The following is a 17,513-nucleotide window of genomic DNA, read 5'->3' as shown; positions in this document are numbered from 1 at the left end:
GCCCAGGGTCACACAGCCAGTAAGTGTCAAGTGTCTGAGGTCGGATTTGAACTCAGGTCCTCCTGAATCCAGGGCCAGTGCTTTATCTACTGTGCCACCTAGCTGCCCCCAACAAAAATCTTTTAGTGATTTTAATAGTCTCCCTTGTGTGAATTCATTCATAGGTTCATACATTTAGAGTTGGGAGGAACCTTTATAAGGCAGTTAGTTTAACTTCTTTCCCAGCCCCCCAACCGATTTTACTGTGAAGAAATGGAGGCCCAGACAGGTTAAGTAATTTGCCCAATGTCACACATGTAATTAGTAGTAGGCCCATGATTAGAACCCATGTCCTCCAGCATTTCTTTCCTCCCTGCTGGAGTCCAGAATTGCACATAGTATTCAAAGAGGAGCTGAACCAGAGCTCTGTAGTTTAGCTGCATCATCAGTCCCTCCTTTTTCAGTGTTTTTATCATTGGGTATCATTACAGTCTGAATATATGTTTGAAGAAATACTCATGGCAGGCGGGCAGACCTTGAGTCTGCTCCTCTAGTCATTCAGCCATCAAATATCTTTTAAGTCCGTATCATACATACTAAGCACTGAAAGTGCACAAAAAAGCAGAAACCCAGTTGCTTCCTTCAAGGAGCTTTCATTCTAATGGGAGAAACAGCATTCAAATCACTGTGTACAAGGCACATACAGAGTAAATGGAAGGCATTCTCAAAGAGGAGGATCAGGAATGGCCTCTGACAGGTGGTGAGATTTGACTTCAGCCTTGAAGGAGGCCAGGGAACCTCAGGCCAAGATGAGAGGGGAGAGCATTCCCAGACTGGGGGCAGCGAAGGTGGGAGATGGTGTGTCCTGTGTGTGATTCTGCAAACAAACCATTATAGCAGGAGAGTGTAAAAGGGGGATAAGACCAGCCCTGAGCTCCCTGGATTGGGTTTTGTTTTGTTTTGTTTTGTTTTGCGGGGCAGGGGGGGGGGCGGTGCAGTAAGGACTAAGTGACTTGCCCAGGGTCACACAGCTAGTAAATGTCAAGGGTCCGAGACTGGATTTGAACTCAGGTCCTCCTGAATCCAGAATCTTATACGCCAATCATCCTGCTCCTCTGTAGCCCTTTCTGAACTTTCTTCTGCTCTCTTTTGAGTATTTTTAAATGCTTCATTGACCACTTTTTTTTCCATCTATCCTTACACATCACCTCCACTCCTCTTCCTCCAAGCCTTGCTACTGCTACATTTAATAGATTGAAATTTTGATATTTTTTTGTTTTCTTGGGAGTTCAACATAGAGGGGAAAGCCACTGTCTTTAGGCCTTGAGACTTTATATACAAGATGTAATTCTTTCCTATAGTTTATACCTATGGAGTATTTCTTTTTTATTTTTTTTATAATAAGCATTTTTATTTAAAGTTTTGAGTTCCAAATTCTACCACTCCTTCCCTTCCCTCTCCCTGAGGAAACAGCATGGTGTAGTAAAAAAGAATGCTAGACTTGCAATCAAGAGATTTTGGGTGGGAGTTCCATCTCTGATGTTTACTAGGTGCAGTAAGCAATCAGATATAGGTTATACATATGTTGTTATGTAAAACATCACCATATCAGGCATTCTGTATAGGAAAATTTGAATAAAAGAAAGAAAGTGAAAAATAGCATGCTTCAGTCTATATTCTGTCAATATCAGTTCTTTCTCTGGAGGTGGATAGTATGCTTCATCATTAGTCTTTTGGGATTATCTTGGACTGTTGTATTGCCAAGAATACTTAAGTCATTCACAGTTCTTCATCAAGCAGTATTGCTGTCACTGCGCACAACATTCTCCTGGTTCTGCTCACTTTACTATATATAGAGTGTTTCTTGAAGGAAGAGACTGCCTTAGTGTTGCAATGATGTCTATGAAATATTAATATTTAAAGACCTAAAGGAAGACTTCTGACATACTAGGTAGGTTCTTTATGGAGAATTTATGGAAGGATATGAACAAAAATCAAACCAAATGAGAAAGCAAACATTCATAGAGATCATGGCTCTACTTAAGTATTCCCCTTCATAGTTTTGTTATCGTTTGGTCTACTGCCTAAACCTTGTTCATAGAGAATCAAAAGAATATTAGAATAATACCTTTGCAGCTACACTTCCTGCCCAGCGAAGAGTTCTGCATTAAAAATACCATCCGCTCCTCTACCTGCCATGCTTCCTTCCATTCAAATGGGTGTTAACCCTCAAGTTTTTCCTGATTTCAGTTCAATTCAGCAATTACTTATGGTACCGGGGCCTGTTGTGTACAACACAATTCAAAAGACATCTCACTCTGTACATTGTTGTGCCGGCAGCATGCATGAAAGACATGGGACCAGACAGCCTGCACGAAACCTTGATGGCTGCCAAAGTACATTATGCCAGGTACATTAATGGTGAATAAGAGGAACTCTAGTTGGTACAGCAGTCTGAGGGTGACAGAGAGAGTGCTTTCCTCCCTACTTTGTCAAGTGGAAAAGGCCACTGGTGTTACACCCATTTTACAGCCCTGCAACCCCTGGCCTGCCAGATATGGCCAATCTAGATACCTTGTTTAGCTAGATACTGTCACTTTGTTGGTACCAAACCGTAGTAGGCTGAAACCTAAACCTCACCTTTTACTAATACTTCCTTAGACCTTGCTAGAGTAACAATGACAATAATGGCTAGCACTTTAAGGGTCATTAGAGTGCTTTACAAGTATTATTATCTCATCCTCTCAAAGGCCTTGGGAGGTAAATGCCATTATTATCCCTAGATAAGGAACCTGAGACAGGCAGAGGTTAAGTGACTTACTCAGGATCACACAGCTTGTAAGTGTCTGAGGCTAGATTTGAAGTCAGGTCTTCCTGAGTCCAGATCTGGCACTCTATCACTGCTTTCCACTTTAGGTATAGCCTATGCTTCTTTATGCCTTAGTTGTTCTCAACTGTAGTGTTTTCACTGATCCCAAACTGGTAGCTGTTCTAAAAAACCATCTCTTTAGCACCATCTCTTGATGCCATTATGGTAGTGAATCCTAAAATATCATAATCATGTAAAATTACAAGGAATTCAAAGGACATTGGAATGATGCATGATGGTAATAATAATCATGCTATTTGATCGTAACTAATATTTATATAGTGCTTTAACATTTGCAAATATTTTACATAACATTTTCTTATTTAAGTCTCAGAATAATCCTTGACTCTGATGCCTTTGGTGGGCTTAAGTAGGTCTGTACTTGAGACTTTATGTTCAAAATGTCATTGAGAATGTGTATGGGGTAGCTAAGTGGCTCAGTGGATAGAGCACTGGGCCTGGAGTCAGGAAGACCTGAGTTCATATTTAGCCTCAGACATTTAACTAGCTGTGTGACCCTGGGCATATTATTTAGCTTATTTGCCTTACTCTACTGGAGAAGGAAATTGCAAGCTACTCGGGTATCTTTGCCAAGAAAACCCCTTGGACAGTGTTGGGTTGCTATGGTCCATGAGATCAGGAAGAGTTGGACACAACTGGACAATAAATGTTAGCCTTAAAGGCTGTGGACTGGCCTTGTAGTGAGAATGAGAATAGTAAGCAGATAGGCCAGGTACTGTGGTGGAACTCTGAAATAATAAAATAACCACCAACGTGGTCTCCAGCTCGTTAGGTCTCAATGGAGGATTAATAGAAAGGGCTGGGTAAGAAATGCATAAGATGAAAAGGCATAGAAGAGTTGCAGTTCACATTAGTGGAAGGAATAGTGTAATTTGTGAAATTAGAGATCCATCCAAGTATTTCCTTTCACAGCCAACACAGTGCTTAACAAGTGTCCGTCCAGTAAGTGGATGGATTATGGAAACTGGCAAAGTAGGTTCCATTTTATAGGGAGAAGGTATGGAAGCCAGGCTGTCACCTCCAAGCCCCAGAAATACTACTGTTGGTATCTTAGCTCTTCCCTCTGTACCTGATATGCAGCCAGGAATGAGGAAATGCACTACTTGGTGAGGAGTGGGCAAGAGTGGAGTGATAGGAGGCAGTGGGAGGAGAGTTTGGTAACATCCTGAAACTATATCATGTATGTATGTGTATGTATGTATGTGTATATATATACATACATAAAATATAGAACTACATAATGTGGAAACCATATAATTTAGTATAATGCTGATATGATAGCATTAGACATTTCCTTTCCTTTCCTCAGTAAGGTTTGTGCACTCTTCTTTTGGTTGAAAGCCTGAATATATCTACTGAGTTCATTACTTAAGTAAAGTGTTTGTATGTGTGTGTTTAGGATTTATATGAATGACTTGTGACCCTTTTTAGTTTTACAGAAAGCTTTTTCCTTCGACTCTGACTTTGCTTTGTGTTCCTCAGCTTGATATTACTTTAAGTGACATGATCAGTACTCATTTTTTTAATTAATAAAGTATTTTATTTTTTTCCCATTACATGTAAAGATAGTTCTCAATCTTTGTTTATACAAGCTTTACAATTTCAAATTTTTCTCCCTCCCTCCCCTCCCTCCCCCCTCCCCTAGACAGCAGGTAATCTGATATAGGTTTTATATATATATATATATATATATATATACATAATAACATTAATCCTATTTCTGCATTAGTCATGTTATAAGAGGAAAAAAATCAGAGCAATGATAGAAAACCTCAAAATAGAAAAAACAACAGCATCAAAAACAAAAGAAATAGTATGGTTCATTCAGCATCTATACTCTGCAGTTCTTTTTTTTTTTTTCCTGGATTTGGAGATCCTCTTCCATCACAAGTTCCCTGGAACTCTTCTGTGCCATTGCATTGGTGAGAAGAATATAGTCCATCACAGTAGATCAACACTCATTGTTGATGTTATCAGTACTCATTTGTATGAGGCTCTATGTAACCTCATTTTTGAGACCTGTATGTGTATTTGGATAGAAATACAGTGGTTGGATTGTGAGCAAAATCAAGCCAGCTTCTTCCCACTTGTAAGAGGGAACTCCTTTAAGCCTTCATAAATTCAGTTCATTGAGTGTTTATGAACTAACTACTACATACCAGGTACTGTTCTAGACACTGGGAATACAAAGACAAAAACAATCCTTGCCCTCAGGGAGCTCCCATTCTACTGGGGGGGAAAGTGTGTATGGGTACAATATACATAGATATATCTATAGATATGATAGAGTGATGTCAATATATGCAAAGTAATTCTGAGGGTGATAACAACTGGGAGAGGTTAGAAAAAGCCTCCTGTAGGGGGTAGCACTTGAATGGACACTCAGAGGAAACTATGGATTGTGAGAGAGATGAGAAGGGGCTCTAAACCTTCTAAGCATGCTTAGTCTCTCTCTGTAAAGACCCAGATATGGGAAATGGGATGTCATATATGGGAACATCAGGGAAAGAAGTTTGGTTGGAAACTAGACTTTATGAAGGAAAGTAATTGTGATAAGCCTAGAAAGATAGGCTGGAGCCAGTTTGTGAAAAGTTTTAAATGCTGAACATGGGGTCATTCCCTCATCTAACTCACTAGTACCCCCATTATCAGCGTGTTGATTTACAGCTTTTTTTTCCTTTCTAGAGGACTGAGTCTCTGATACGGGTGACATCGGTTTTATTCTCCATGTTTTCAAAGATGAAGATGGGAAGGGGTTAGAAGAGGGGCTTCAATGGTGGAAAGTTGGGAAAGTACAGAATAAGAGGAGAGGATGAAGAATTAACAATTGCTCCATTAGGTTTGAAGAAGAGAAGTCTCAAGAGTTGAGTGACTGGCAAAGCTGAAAGGACATGACATTTGTGCGGTTAGTAAGGAAATAGGCCCAGAGGGAAACCTGTCTTGAAGGACAAACAAAAACTGTTGACTGATGTGCCTGTCAAATACCCCAGTCCATGACGCCCCACATTTAATGACTGTCCCTCTCTCTGTTTCTACTTTTCCTTCTTAGAGAGTTTATAGAGTGTAGAGAAGTTAAAGAATTTTAGAGTTGCAAGGAACCTCCTGTCCAGTTCTGTTATTTTACATATGGGAAAACTGAGACCCACGGGGGTTAAATAGGTGACTTGCCAAGGATTCTGCTAGGTAGTGAGTGGCAGAGGCAGGATCAAAGCCAGGTCCTCTAACTCCAGATCTAGACGTTTTTCTATCGCACCAAATGATGAATCTGTCTACTATATCCAGCTTTGAGCCAGAGGCCTTTGTTGTTGTGGAGACATGTCTGTATCATCTGAAACCGGTTCCATTTTTGAACAGTCTAATCATTAGGAAGTTTTTCCTTATGCATGTAAAGCTGAAAATCTGTCCCTATAACTTCTGCTTGTTGGTCTTAGCTTTACCCTCCAGGACCAAACAGAAGCAGTCAAGTCCTTGTTCCATAAGAAAGTGCTTAAGGGGCAGCTAGGTGGCACAGTGGATAGAGCACCGGCCTTGGATTCAGGAGGACCTGAGTTCAAATTTGACCACAGACACTTGACACTTACTAGCTGTGTGACCCTGAGCAAGTCACTTAATCCCAATTGTCTTGCCAAAAAAAAAAAAAAAAGTGCTTAAGATAATTTGAATACTACTATGATCCATCCTACTTCCCCCTAATCTGGCCAAGCATCCCACATTGCTTTGATTGATCTTGTGTAATCTGGTTTTCAGTCATGTAACCATCAAGTCACTGTCCTATGGTTGTACTTTGGCTAACTGCTGGCCAGAAATAGTTTTCCCATGAGGTTTGGCTAGGAGAGAGTGAGAGACAGAGACACCCACACCCCCCCTCCCACAGAGTGTGTGTGTGTGTGTGTGTGTTGGACCATCTTTTCTTCTTGGAAGCTTTGGATATAGGGGCCCTGAGGTTACTATCATCTTCTGAGGGTGCACCTCGATCTTCCTTGTGACTAAAGAAACTTTTTTCAACTTTCTTTGCTTGCTCATCTTGCTGTTTTTTTCTTGACTTTTAACTCCTTCTTACAGTGGGACCCAAATTCCAAGGTACACTGTCCCAAGCTTCAGAGGGTCCCAGATGATTTGGTTTGAGGGAGAGCAGGTTTTTCTCTTGCCTGGCCTGTGTTCTGGTCCAAAGAACCTCAAGCCAACTTGCTAATTAACCAGGCAGCAGAACTTTGTGTGCTGTGGTGGTTCTTAGCTCCAACGAGCCTGCACCTCTCCCCCATCTGGGCCCCCCCACCACTCAAGATTTCTTCCGGTTTCAGATGATACAGATATGTCTCCAGCTATAAATATTTTATTTATTTATTTATTTTTATTTATCAAATTTTGGCCCTCACAATTTTTATTTATTTTTTTTCCTGGGCAATGAAGGTTAAATGACTTGCCCAGGGTCACACAGCTAGTAAGTGTCAAGTTTCTGAGGCTGGATTTGAACTCAGGTCTTCCTGAATCCAGGGTTGGTGCTTTATCCACTGCGCCACCTAGCTGCCCCATATAAATGTTAAAAAAAAAATATTTCAGTTGCTAGAGAATAAGGAAGAAATTGATCAGCTGTTTTTCATCTTCCCTAAATTCAGGCTAGAGGGCATAAGTAGTTAGATAAGGCAGTAGATAAAGCACTGGTCCTGGAGTCTGGAGGTTCTGAATTCAAATGCAGAATGAGACACTTACTAGCCTCATGATTCTGGGCAAGTCACTTGACTTCTGTGTAGGCAAGCCACTTAACTTCTGATTGCCTCAGTTTTCCCATCTGAAAAATGGTGATAATAATAGCACCTACCTCCCAGCATTGTTGTGAGAATCAAAAGAGATGATAATTGTAAAGTGCTTAGCACAGTTCCTGGCACATAGTAAGGGATTAATAAATGCTTGTTTTCTTCCTCTTCCCCACCTCCCTATAATTTAATTAGATTTGAACAATAGCTATATTTATAGTAGGTAGCAGAATGAATAGATATTTGTACTGGTACTCTGCAGTGTCTCTATCTTATTTATGTTGTTTTTGATAATCCAAGTAATTAAGCCCTTATGTAGGTAGAATTGTTTGCTACCCAGTCAAAGAAAGATTGCTGAGGAAGCACCTGCTTCTAGTCATTAAAATCTTGTTGCTTTTGCTCTCAGTCCAAGAAAATCGCACACACTCCAAAAAGTAGTTTATAATGAGCTACACTGTGCCAGGAATGAAAAACCTCCTCAACTTCCCTCTGTTTTGGGGCATGGAGATGACCCTCAAAGGTGGATTTCCTATTGCCTGCTTGACTCCTACCTTCTGAGAACCCTTCAGGGAGACATGCCTCCTGTTCCTGCCCTTTCTTGTTCTCTACTTTGGAGTTCAGCAATTGGAAGAATCCCAGTTTTTGTTCCTTATTGGAGCCGCCACCTGTTCTTACTGCTGAACTAAATGTTCTTGGCTTTCTTTGGTACGAACAAGCTCTCCCTCTGGGAAAGGTGGGAGGAGGGTGAAAAAGGGAACGGGTGGAGGCTAGTTCCAGACCCAGTGCTCAGTTGGAGCATGGCTCACAGGAGGTCAGTGTGTTGCCTTAACAGAAGGGCTTTGTGTGATAGCTTCTCTCAGATCTGTGGCTCCACCAGTTGCATTCTGGGCAGGCTCAGGCAGCTTCATCTCAAGCACACCAGCTCAATTCCTGACAATAGAAGACCAATAACAATAATTAAACTGAGAAAACAAAGAAGACAGACAGAGACAATTCAGAGTCTCAGTATGTAGGGAGAAAGCTGCCTGTAATTAGAGGCAAGAAAGTAGTTCAGGGCTGGAGATGATGACATCTCTGAACATCAGCATCAAATCTGCCAGGGCCCATTTACAGAACTGCTAGTTCAGGTAGGGCCCAGACTTTCTCTTTTCTTCTCTGGGGAATTACTCACAAACTTGCCCATCTTTTGTCCTTGATGAGGGAAGAAGAGCTGGGAAGATTCTGGAGGGATTCGGCAGGGCAGAAGTGTTTTCTGAATTGTTTTTGCTCAGCTTGTTATAAAAGTCATTGGCATATCAGGTCTCCCTAATGACCCACCAAGGCTCTGCGCACTCTTACATGTTAACACTATAGGATGAAATGATCTTGATAGATTACTTGTGTCTTCAAATGATATTAGTTATGGTTGCAGTGGTGATAAGGAAAAGGTATAGAAGTTTTCAGATAATTGGATTTATTATTGTTGTCTTTCATGTTGCCCCCCACCATATGTTTTCCACTTCAAGGAGAAGGAATATCTTCTGCATTGATAACCAAGTAGAAGTGACCCCACTTGCACATGAAACAGAGATTCCTAGTTTTAGCCATGATATGATGAGTTCCCCAAAGCAAGCTTTTTTATATTGGGCAGTCTCAAGCCACTGATATTCCTTTCTACCTTTCATCCCCCTTCATCAGAGTTCCAAAAGTATCAAAAGACTAAGTAATTCAGTAGACAACTAATAAAATACAAAATTGCCCTCTGAGGGAAAGTGACTTTGGGTCTTATCTTGGGATGGACTAGGGACATCATGAGTTAGAAGTGTTCTGTTCCAAGAGAAAGAAGAAGCTATGTTTTGGAAGATCTTCTTCTTTATTTGTGTGGTGGTTAGGTTATAAGGATGATTCAGGGGTGGGGCCCTGGCAAAAGAGGATACTGTCCAACAACATTGAACAGTTTTTGGAGAAGCTATGGGGAAAAGTCTACCCATAATATCTGTATTAACTGTGGAAAGTTGGAATGATTGCTGTAGGATTTCTCTTCTGGGCCCTGAAGCCCATTTAATAATACTGAATTATAGTCCTTGCTACTATATAGTACTTTTCCATTTTTGAAAGCATTTATGGACTGATTACAAAGTGATGTATATATGGGAAGCTGTATTGGAAGACATGGTTGTTGTTAAGGAGGTTATTGAAATGAGATATAGTAGAAAGGACATTGTACCAGAAATGAAGAGCCCTAGGTTCTAGGCCTGTCATGGCCACTCATTAGATGTGTGACCTTGGAAAAATAGAATAATAGAATCTTATGCTTAAAAGGGACCTTATGAGTCATTTAATTCACTCTCTCCTTTAAAGTATGAATCTTCTCTACAGCCTTCCCCAGCTGGTGGTCATTTCCTTAAGAAGTTGCTCACTATCGCTTGATTCCTTCCCTTTCATTTCTAGACAGCATTACTTGATGAGATTTTCTTTATGTTGAGTGAAAATCTGCTTACTAGGTGTATCTTCTGGAGTCTTTCCTGATACTCTTAGTTGTTAGTATTCTAATAGTATTCCTTACCTCTTGAGATTATTTTTTATTGTTTATAGATATATTTTATATACCCTCCCCTAGCCAATGGAATATAAGCTTTTTGAGGGTAGAGACAGTGTGGTTTTTGTCCCTGAATATTCAACTATAAGCCCATAGAGATAGGATGGTGTAGCTAATTGAATGCTGGGATCAGAGTTAAGAAGACCTGAGTTAAAACCTCCCCTCAGACACTTATTAGGTGTGTGACTTTCATGTAAGTCACTTAACACTGAGCCTCAGTTTCCTAAAGTCGTTCTGGATGGCATCACCTGTATTTGGAAGAATCAGACATTTTTATGTGCTAGGTTAGTCCCCTGAACTTTCTGTGTAATATTGAGTAGATTTGTAAAATTTACTTTAGTAGCTATTGATATTGTAAAGCACTTGGTAGATAGCGCTTGTGTTGAGATTTAATAAGAACTCGGTGCTTTTTCTGCCTTCTAACTTCTTCCTCACAGGGAATCTTCAACCAATTTCAGTGTAGCAGTGAAAAAGTCCTTCCTTCTGACACACTTCGCAGTGCTTTGGCAAAGACTTTTCAAGATGAGCAGCGCTTCCAGCTGGGTATTATGGATGATGCTGCTGAATGTTTTGTGAGTATTTCCCTTTCCCTTTCTTATTTAGGGGAACTATGAAGCCTTTACTATGGTAACTGAGCTCCTTCCCTTTAGGAATTATTGTGTCCTCACCCTAAATGTCAGAACAAGGAGTGTCTCCAATAGTTCAGAGCAAATTTCTTCCAGTGTTACAATGGGTGTCGGTCCCAGCATATTAACTTCTTCATGCTCTGCATTGTCTACTCTTGCCATACTCTAAAGCTATAGCTATATTCAGAGGAGCCAGGATCCCCATTAGGGCGAGTAAGGGATGTTTCCCCAGAGAGAAGTGAGGGTTTTGCTTAGGAATGAGCCTCTAGCAGAAGTATGATCTACTTCAGGCCACCACCTTGCCTACATTAATAGGCAATAAGGTGACTTTCAGAATTATTTCTTGACCTTAATTAAATTTTTAAGCACATAAAAACCAGACAGGCCTATTGGTTTCAAATGGTGACAGAAAATCCTTTCTTTTCACCATATAGTGAAATAACCAGACAGGCCTAGATGTCTTCTAGCTCCATAATCTTAGAATTCTGTAAGTGATATATTTCTCAATTGTCAGAAGAAACATTGAGAGGATCAGTAGGAATAGGAGATATTCTTGCTACTCCCCAAGGTCCCATTTTTACCATTCCTTTGTATGAGCTGCTTAGCTAATTATCTGAGCCAGTTTTCCATTTTTGTTCCTTCCCTGGTAGGAAAACCTTCTGATGAGGATTCACTTCCACATTGCAGATGAAACCAAAGAGGACATTTGCACTGCTGCTCATTGCATCTCTCACCAGAAGTTTGCAATGACTTTGTTTGAACAGGTGAGGTGCTGTCTCTGGCCTCTTGGTTTTTAGGCCCCAAGCTTTCCCATCCTCTTTGACCCAGAATATGGAGTGTCATATAGGAGGACTGGCACACTAGGAGCATCTGATGATTGTGGCTGGTTTGTTTTCTTTCTGCCTTAGTGTGTATGTACTAGCTGTGGTGCCACCTCTGACCCACTGCCTTTTATCCAGATGGTACATTACATCTCTACCACTTCCCTTTGGTGAGTCCTAGGGGCTTGTTGAGACTTTGGGGCTTTAATTTGTGCTGGTCTAGATAATTTGAGTCATTTTTGCTGAGGTAGTTGCTAAGTACCTATGGGTATTATCAAGTATGGCTATTATTCAATACATATTTAAAATAGCTTTTAGTCTCCCTTCTTTTTCCTTCCCCTCTCTTCTTTCCCAGGCTTCATTTCTGTTGAGTGAAATGGTAGAAAGAATAGGAATCCTTTGAACCTTCTTAAACCTCTTAAAGCGGTCATAGATGTAAGGAGAATTTTCATCTCCTTTGTCTAGTGCCTGGAGATTTGCTATAGCCATGAGAAGTAAAGCAGAACATGCGAGTTAAGGCATTTATGGAGGATTATTCTGTTTTAACTTTGGACACTTCTGCCCTCATCTCCTTTTTATTTATCATACTTAAGCAACCAGGCAATTTGTATGTTGGAGAGGCGAGAGAAACCTTCCCCAGGCATGTTTGGTGAACTACTGCAAAAAGCCAGCACCATGGGTGATCTTCGAAACTGCCCAGTGAGTAAGGGTGAAAAGTGGGGAGGCAGGGGCAGGTAGCAGGACACAATTCATTAAAAGATGTTGGAATCCAACAACAGTGACAATATCCACGTGTTTCAGAGTAACTGCGGAGAGAAGATTCGGATTCGTCGTGTACTGATGAATGCCCCACAAATTATCACCATTGGGCTTGTATGGGACTCAGACCATTCAGACCTGGCAGAGGATGTCATCCACAGCCTGGGTACTTGCCTCAAACTGGGTGATGTGAGTCTCATTTCCCTTGAACATCGATCTGAAATCCTATGGGCCTGGTATTGTTCTCTGATAGTTGATATTGAACATAGAAGAGAGAATACCTTTGCCCACAAACTTTTACAGCATAATGTGCATGACAGTTAATATATTCAAGAGAGTTGCCTATATGTTAAATGAGGAAAAGTCCAGTACCTCATTTGAATAATTGTTGGGAAAGCCTTTGTTGAAGAGGTGAATCAAAATGGACCTTAAAGGATAAGAAAGATATAAGATATAGCCTGGTTAATAAATAAATACTTGTTGCTTAATTGTTTAAAATTGAGGATCTATTGCATGCCCAGCACTGTGCTACTCCAGATATGGGAGTTAATTTGGAAAAGGACCAAAGAGGACCAGGGAACTTTATTGGCATAGTAATGTTGTAATACGGGGAGGAACAGAAGGGCTTGACACTAGTGCCTGTTGAAGATGAGGATGGGAGCAGGTGGAAGTGATCAGCTGTCTCAGTTGCTGATATTCACAAAGTATATGGAAAAAAACTTCAGAAAGAGGTCTGTGCCACCCAAGTGGAATGCAGCTAAGGCATAGATACAACTTAGATTCTCTGCCAGTTAACGAGAAGAATAAAGATTGGATGGCTGGCTGAAAAACATTTATTAAGAACTTACTATGTGCACAACACTGGGGATACGAATAGAATTCTAAACTCGAGGAGAAGACAATGCCTATAGGAGGTTTCAGCTGTGAGTCCAATGACAAGACTCCTTGGTGCTTAGGGTACAAGAGCAGAGCAGAGATGCAGGCTCCTTTAGTGTTATTTATAGCAATAAAGCCTGTTTCTAATGTTCTGCCATTTAATAGTGCCGAGGCCTTTATGGAGGAGAATTTTCTTTTCCATGTCTTCAGTAGCCATGGCTCCTGAGGAGGCATCAGAGGAGTAGGTCCCAGTTGAGTGGGGGCAAGACTGGAAGTAGGGCTAGTGCTGTAGGGGGCTGCTGCTATTCCCAGGCTTCATGTGATTGAAGGGATCTCTGTACTTTAGTAGACCATTTGGATCATAAAAGTCTGGAATTACATTCTAGGTCCTCTCCCATAGGTCAAATTATCCCTGATTATCTCAGCTAACAATATCATTCACCTTCTCAAGATTTCCAAAGTCATTATTGTTTATCTTACTTTTGACTTCATTTTCTTAAGGTTTCTGTTTTTGTCTAGATCATAAGGGCTAAATTTCTTATAGCTTTACATCCCCAAGAGTGCTTAGCATGGTGCTGGTCAGTGAGGGGCTTAGTAAATGTTGAATGGACCAACAGACAGGAGTTACTTGGGAACTCTCTCTCATCGCCATGCTCTCAGTTGAAAGCTCATAATTGTGAGGCAGCTAACAAGTAACTTAGAGACTGGGGAAATATTGACTTGAAAAGAAATAGACAGGGGGCAGCTAGGTGGCACAGTGGATAAAGCACCAGTCCTGGATTCAGGAGGACCTGAGTTCAAATCCAGCCTCAGACACTTGACACTTACTAGCTCTGTGACCCTGGGCAAGTCACTTAATCCTCATTGCTCTACAAAAAAAAGAAAGAAAGAAAGAAAAGGAATAGACAGTTTTGCCTGGTTGTTCATTTCCCGGTTTCCTGTGTCCTATTCTCACACAAGTAAGTGATGGACTCTAGAAGAAAAACCTTTTTTTGGAGGCTCTCATCTCAAATTCATTTTGGCCATGCCCCTTCTACTTCCTTTATTCCCATTTTCACCCACTGTATTTTCCACTTATCTTTTCCCCTTTCCCTACTTTTTACATTTTCAAACTCGTTCCTAATTGAGAACCCTCTCCATTTCCTATATTCCCATTGTTGTTATCAAAATAATGATCTTATTGGCCAAAGGAGAGAAAAATTAATAGTTTTGTGAATATTAATTAAGAAATGTTTATGAAAGCATTGAGACTGATGAGAAATACTCTGAGTATGTTGTGTATATAGTGGCTTTCCCTTTCTCTTGTTTTTCTGCAGCTATTTTTCAGAGTGACAGATGACCGAGCCAAGCAGTCCGAACTGTATTTAGTAGGAATGATTTGTTACTATGGCAAACACTATTCTACTTTCTTTTTCCAAACAAAGATCCGCAAATGGATGTATTTTGATGATGCCCATGTGAAAGAGGTAGGAAAATCCAAGTGCTTTATGTGGTATAGTATCATAATAACACCTGATATGTGTTTAGTACTTTATAGTTTGAAAAGTAGTTTACTTTCATTATTTCATTTGAGCCTCACAACAACCCCCTGAGGTAAGTGGTGTTTTCCATATTTTATAGATGAGGAAACTGAGGCACAGAGACATCTTAGCACCTAAAGTCCTCTGACTTGAGGGCCTTCCAGGCTTGGAAGTGGGGCCAGTGGTCTGTGGGGTGCTCTGTTTTTCCTCAGGGTCCTGAGCTATTTATCAGTCTGAAGGGATGTGATAGATTTGCCTGTCACATACTCCATCTTGTCTCTTTTTCAGGGCATCTTGCCATCTCTGTAAGGTTTTGCATCATACAACTATGGGACATACTTGTATTGTTGCTTTTCATGTATATTTTTCTGATCTCTACAGCTAGATTGCAAGTTCCTTGAAATCAGAGACATCATGTCTTATCCTTTAATATCGTTCCCCTCTTCTTTCCTCCTGCCCCTGTCTGCCAGACACATTGCTGAATTTTCTAGTAAGTACTCAACAAATACTTCTGCTTCCTTGTCTGGTTTCAACTCCATGAATAAGATGTGCCTCCAGGTTAAGCTCATCACCTCAAGTCTCATTGTTGTTATTTTTCAGTCATGTCTGACTTTTCATGACCTCATTTGGATTTTTTTTTTGACAGATATTAGAATGGTTTGTCATTTCCTTCTCCAGCTCATTTTGTAGATGAGGTAACTGAATCAAACAGGGTTAAGTAACTTGGCCAGGGTCACAGAGCTAGTAAGTGTCTGAGGATGGATTTGAACTCAGGAAAATGAGTCTTCCTGACTTCAAGCCTGGTACTCTGTCCACTACACCACTTACCTGCCCAATATAATCTTATCACCATGCTGCTAATTCAAGCCTTGATTGACAACACCTCCTTCAGCCGTCTCTCCTCTCTGATTGTAGGACTAGAAGGTGAAGTACCAAACTCTTCTCAGTGTCTTCCTTTATAGAAAGAACAGAAACTGGACTTTTATCTCAGCTCACTCCACTCTTTCGTTTTGTTTTGTTTTGTTTTGCGGGGCAATGGGGGTTAAGTGACTTGCCCAGGGTCACACAGCTAGTAAGTGTCAAGTGTCTGAGGCTGGATCTGAACTCGGGTCCTCCTGAATCCAGGGCCAGTGCTCTATCCATTGTGCCACCTAGCTGCCCCCTGCATTATCACTTTCACTAAGGGTTAGAAACTATACTTTGAAGACCAGTGATTCCATAGCCATAGCAAACTAGATACCTGGTATGGTATGAACTCAACCCATTGTGATGAGATATTGCCTAGAAGGAGTGCTAACTATAACCATAATTAGAAACAACATGATAAATTTACAGGAATAATGGGTATTTAAATAATAAATAGTGAGTGACTTAATCATTAGGGTGCTAAAAATATGGAAATCGTCTTGATTTTCTTTTACTTCTTCCTAGTATGTTTTGGAGAGCATTATACGAAAACAAGGTGAGGAACAGTTTAGCTGCTAAAGGGAAATAAGGTGGGGGAGGGAATAAGCGTTCACATAGCGTCTACTCTATTGGGACAGCTAGGTGGCACAGTAGATAAAGCACTGGCCCTGAAGTTAGAGGAGGACCTGAGTTCAAATGTAACCTCAGAAACTTACTAGCTGTGTGACTCTAGGCAAGTCACTTAACCTCATTTGCCTTAAACATCCAGAGTCATCTCCAGTTGTCCAGATATACATTGTGCCAGTGGACTTACATGGCTCTGGAGGAGAGAGTGAGGTTGGTGACTTGGCATAGCCCTCCCTCACTTAAATCCAATTCACTGCAAGTCACAACATCACCCCAATGCCAGGGTCTTCTTCAGGAATGAAGGATAAACAAGGGCCTATTCTGTTCCAGGCACTGTTCTGTGTACTTTACAACTATTTCTCTTAGCTAAAAACACAACTGGTCAAGCACTCAGAGCAGGGTTGATGTGAGAACTCTGTTGGGTCATTGCCTCTGTTATTTCTTGTCAGTCTTTTGAACTAGGAGCAAATCTGACTCATAGCACATTGTTTTGACTGAATGGATTCATCATGAGCAGTCTGACTTACTTTTTTTTTTTTTGGCGGAGCAATGGGGGTTAAGTGACTTGCCCAGGGTCACACAGCTAGTACATGTCAAGTGTCTGAGGTCGGATTTGAACTCGGGTCCTCCTGAATCCAGGGCTGCTGCTTTAAACACTGCGCCACCTAGATGCCCCCCTGACTTACTTCTAAATATATAGTTATAGTTAACTCTTGGCCAGAGAAGGAGTGCATTTAGCAAGAGCTAGCGGGGGCAGCTAGGTGGCTCAGTGGATAAAACACTGGCCCTGGATTCAGGAGGACCTGAGTTCAAAGCCAGCCTCAGACACTTGACACTTACTAGCTGTGTGACCCTGGGCAATTCACTTAACCCTCATTGTCCTGCAAAAAAACCCCAAACCAAGAGCTAGCCAATGTCTATTTGCCTAGAATCTTGCAGATCAAATCCAAAGAGCTCTGAATTGAAAAAGAAATGGGAGGGAATAGAGTACTTATGTTAATGTGCCCAGCTAGATCCCATCCAGAATGACTAATGTACAAAGAAGAACAGTACAGTACAGAAGAGATACCCAGGACGCTGGCGGCCTGGAAGACAGCAGCATTAACTGCCTCTGTGACCTTGAACAAGACCTCTTTGGTCTTCAGCTTTGTTATTTTTTGGAGTAGAAGAGTTCTGA

General features: G+C 41.0%; 1 protein-coding gene across 1 annotated transcript in view; it reads left to right on the top strand.

Annotated features, from left to right (window-relative positions):
- Positions 1 to 17,513, top strand: part of USP54 (ubiquitin specific peptidase 54) — a 108,349-nt gene that overhangs the window by 50,426 nt on the left and 40,410 nt on the right. Inside the window, 6 exon segments of the mRNA XM_043982360.1 lie at positions 10,639 to 10,773; positions 11,478 to 11,591; positions 11,736 to 11,818; positions 12,242 to 12,347; positions 12,450 to 12,596; positions 14,600 to 14,749. Of these exon segments, the coding sequence (XP_043838295.1) occupies positions 10,639 to 10,773; positions 11,478 to 11,591; positions 11,736 to 11,818; positions 12,242 to 12,347; positions 12,450 to 12,596; positions 14,600 to 14,749 (735 nt within the window).

Source organism: Dromiciops gliroides, chromosome 2 (assembly GCF_019393635.1).
Source record: "Dromiciops gliroides isolate mDroGli1 chromosome 2, mDroGli1.pri, whole genome shotgun sequence".
NCBI lineage: Eukaryota > Metazoa > Chordata > Mammalia > Microbiotheria > Microbiotheriidae > Dromiciops > Dromiciops gliroides.
Note: the sequence above shows the minus strand (reverse complement) of the source record. Positions and strands in the feature narration are given on the sequence as shown.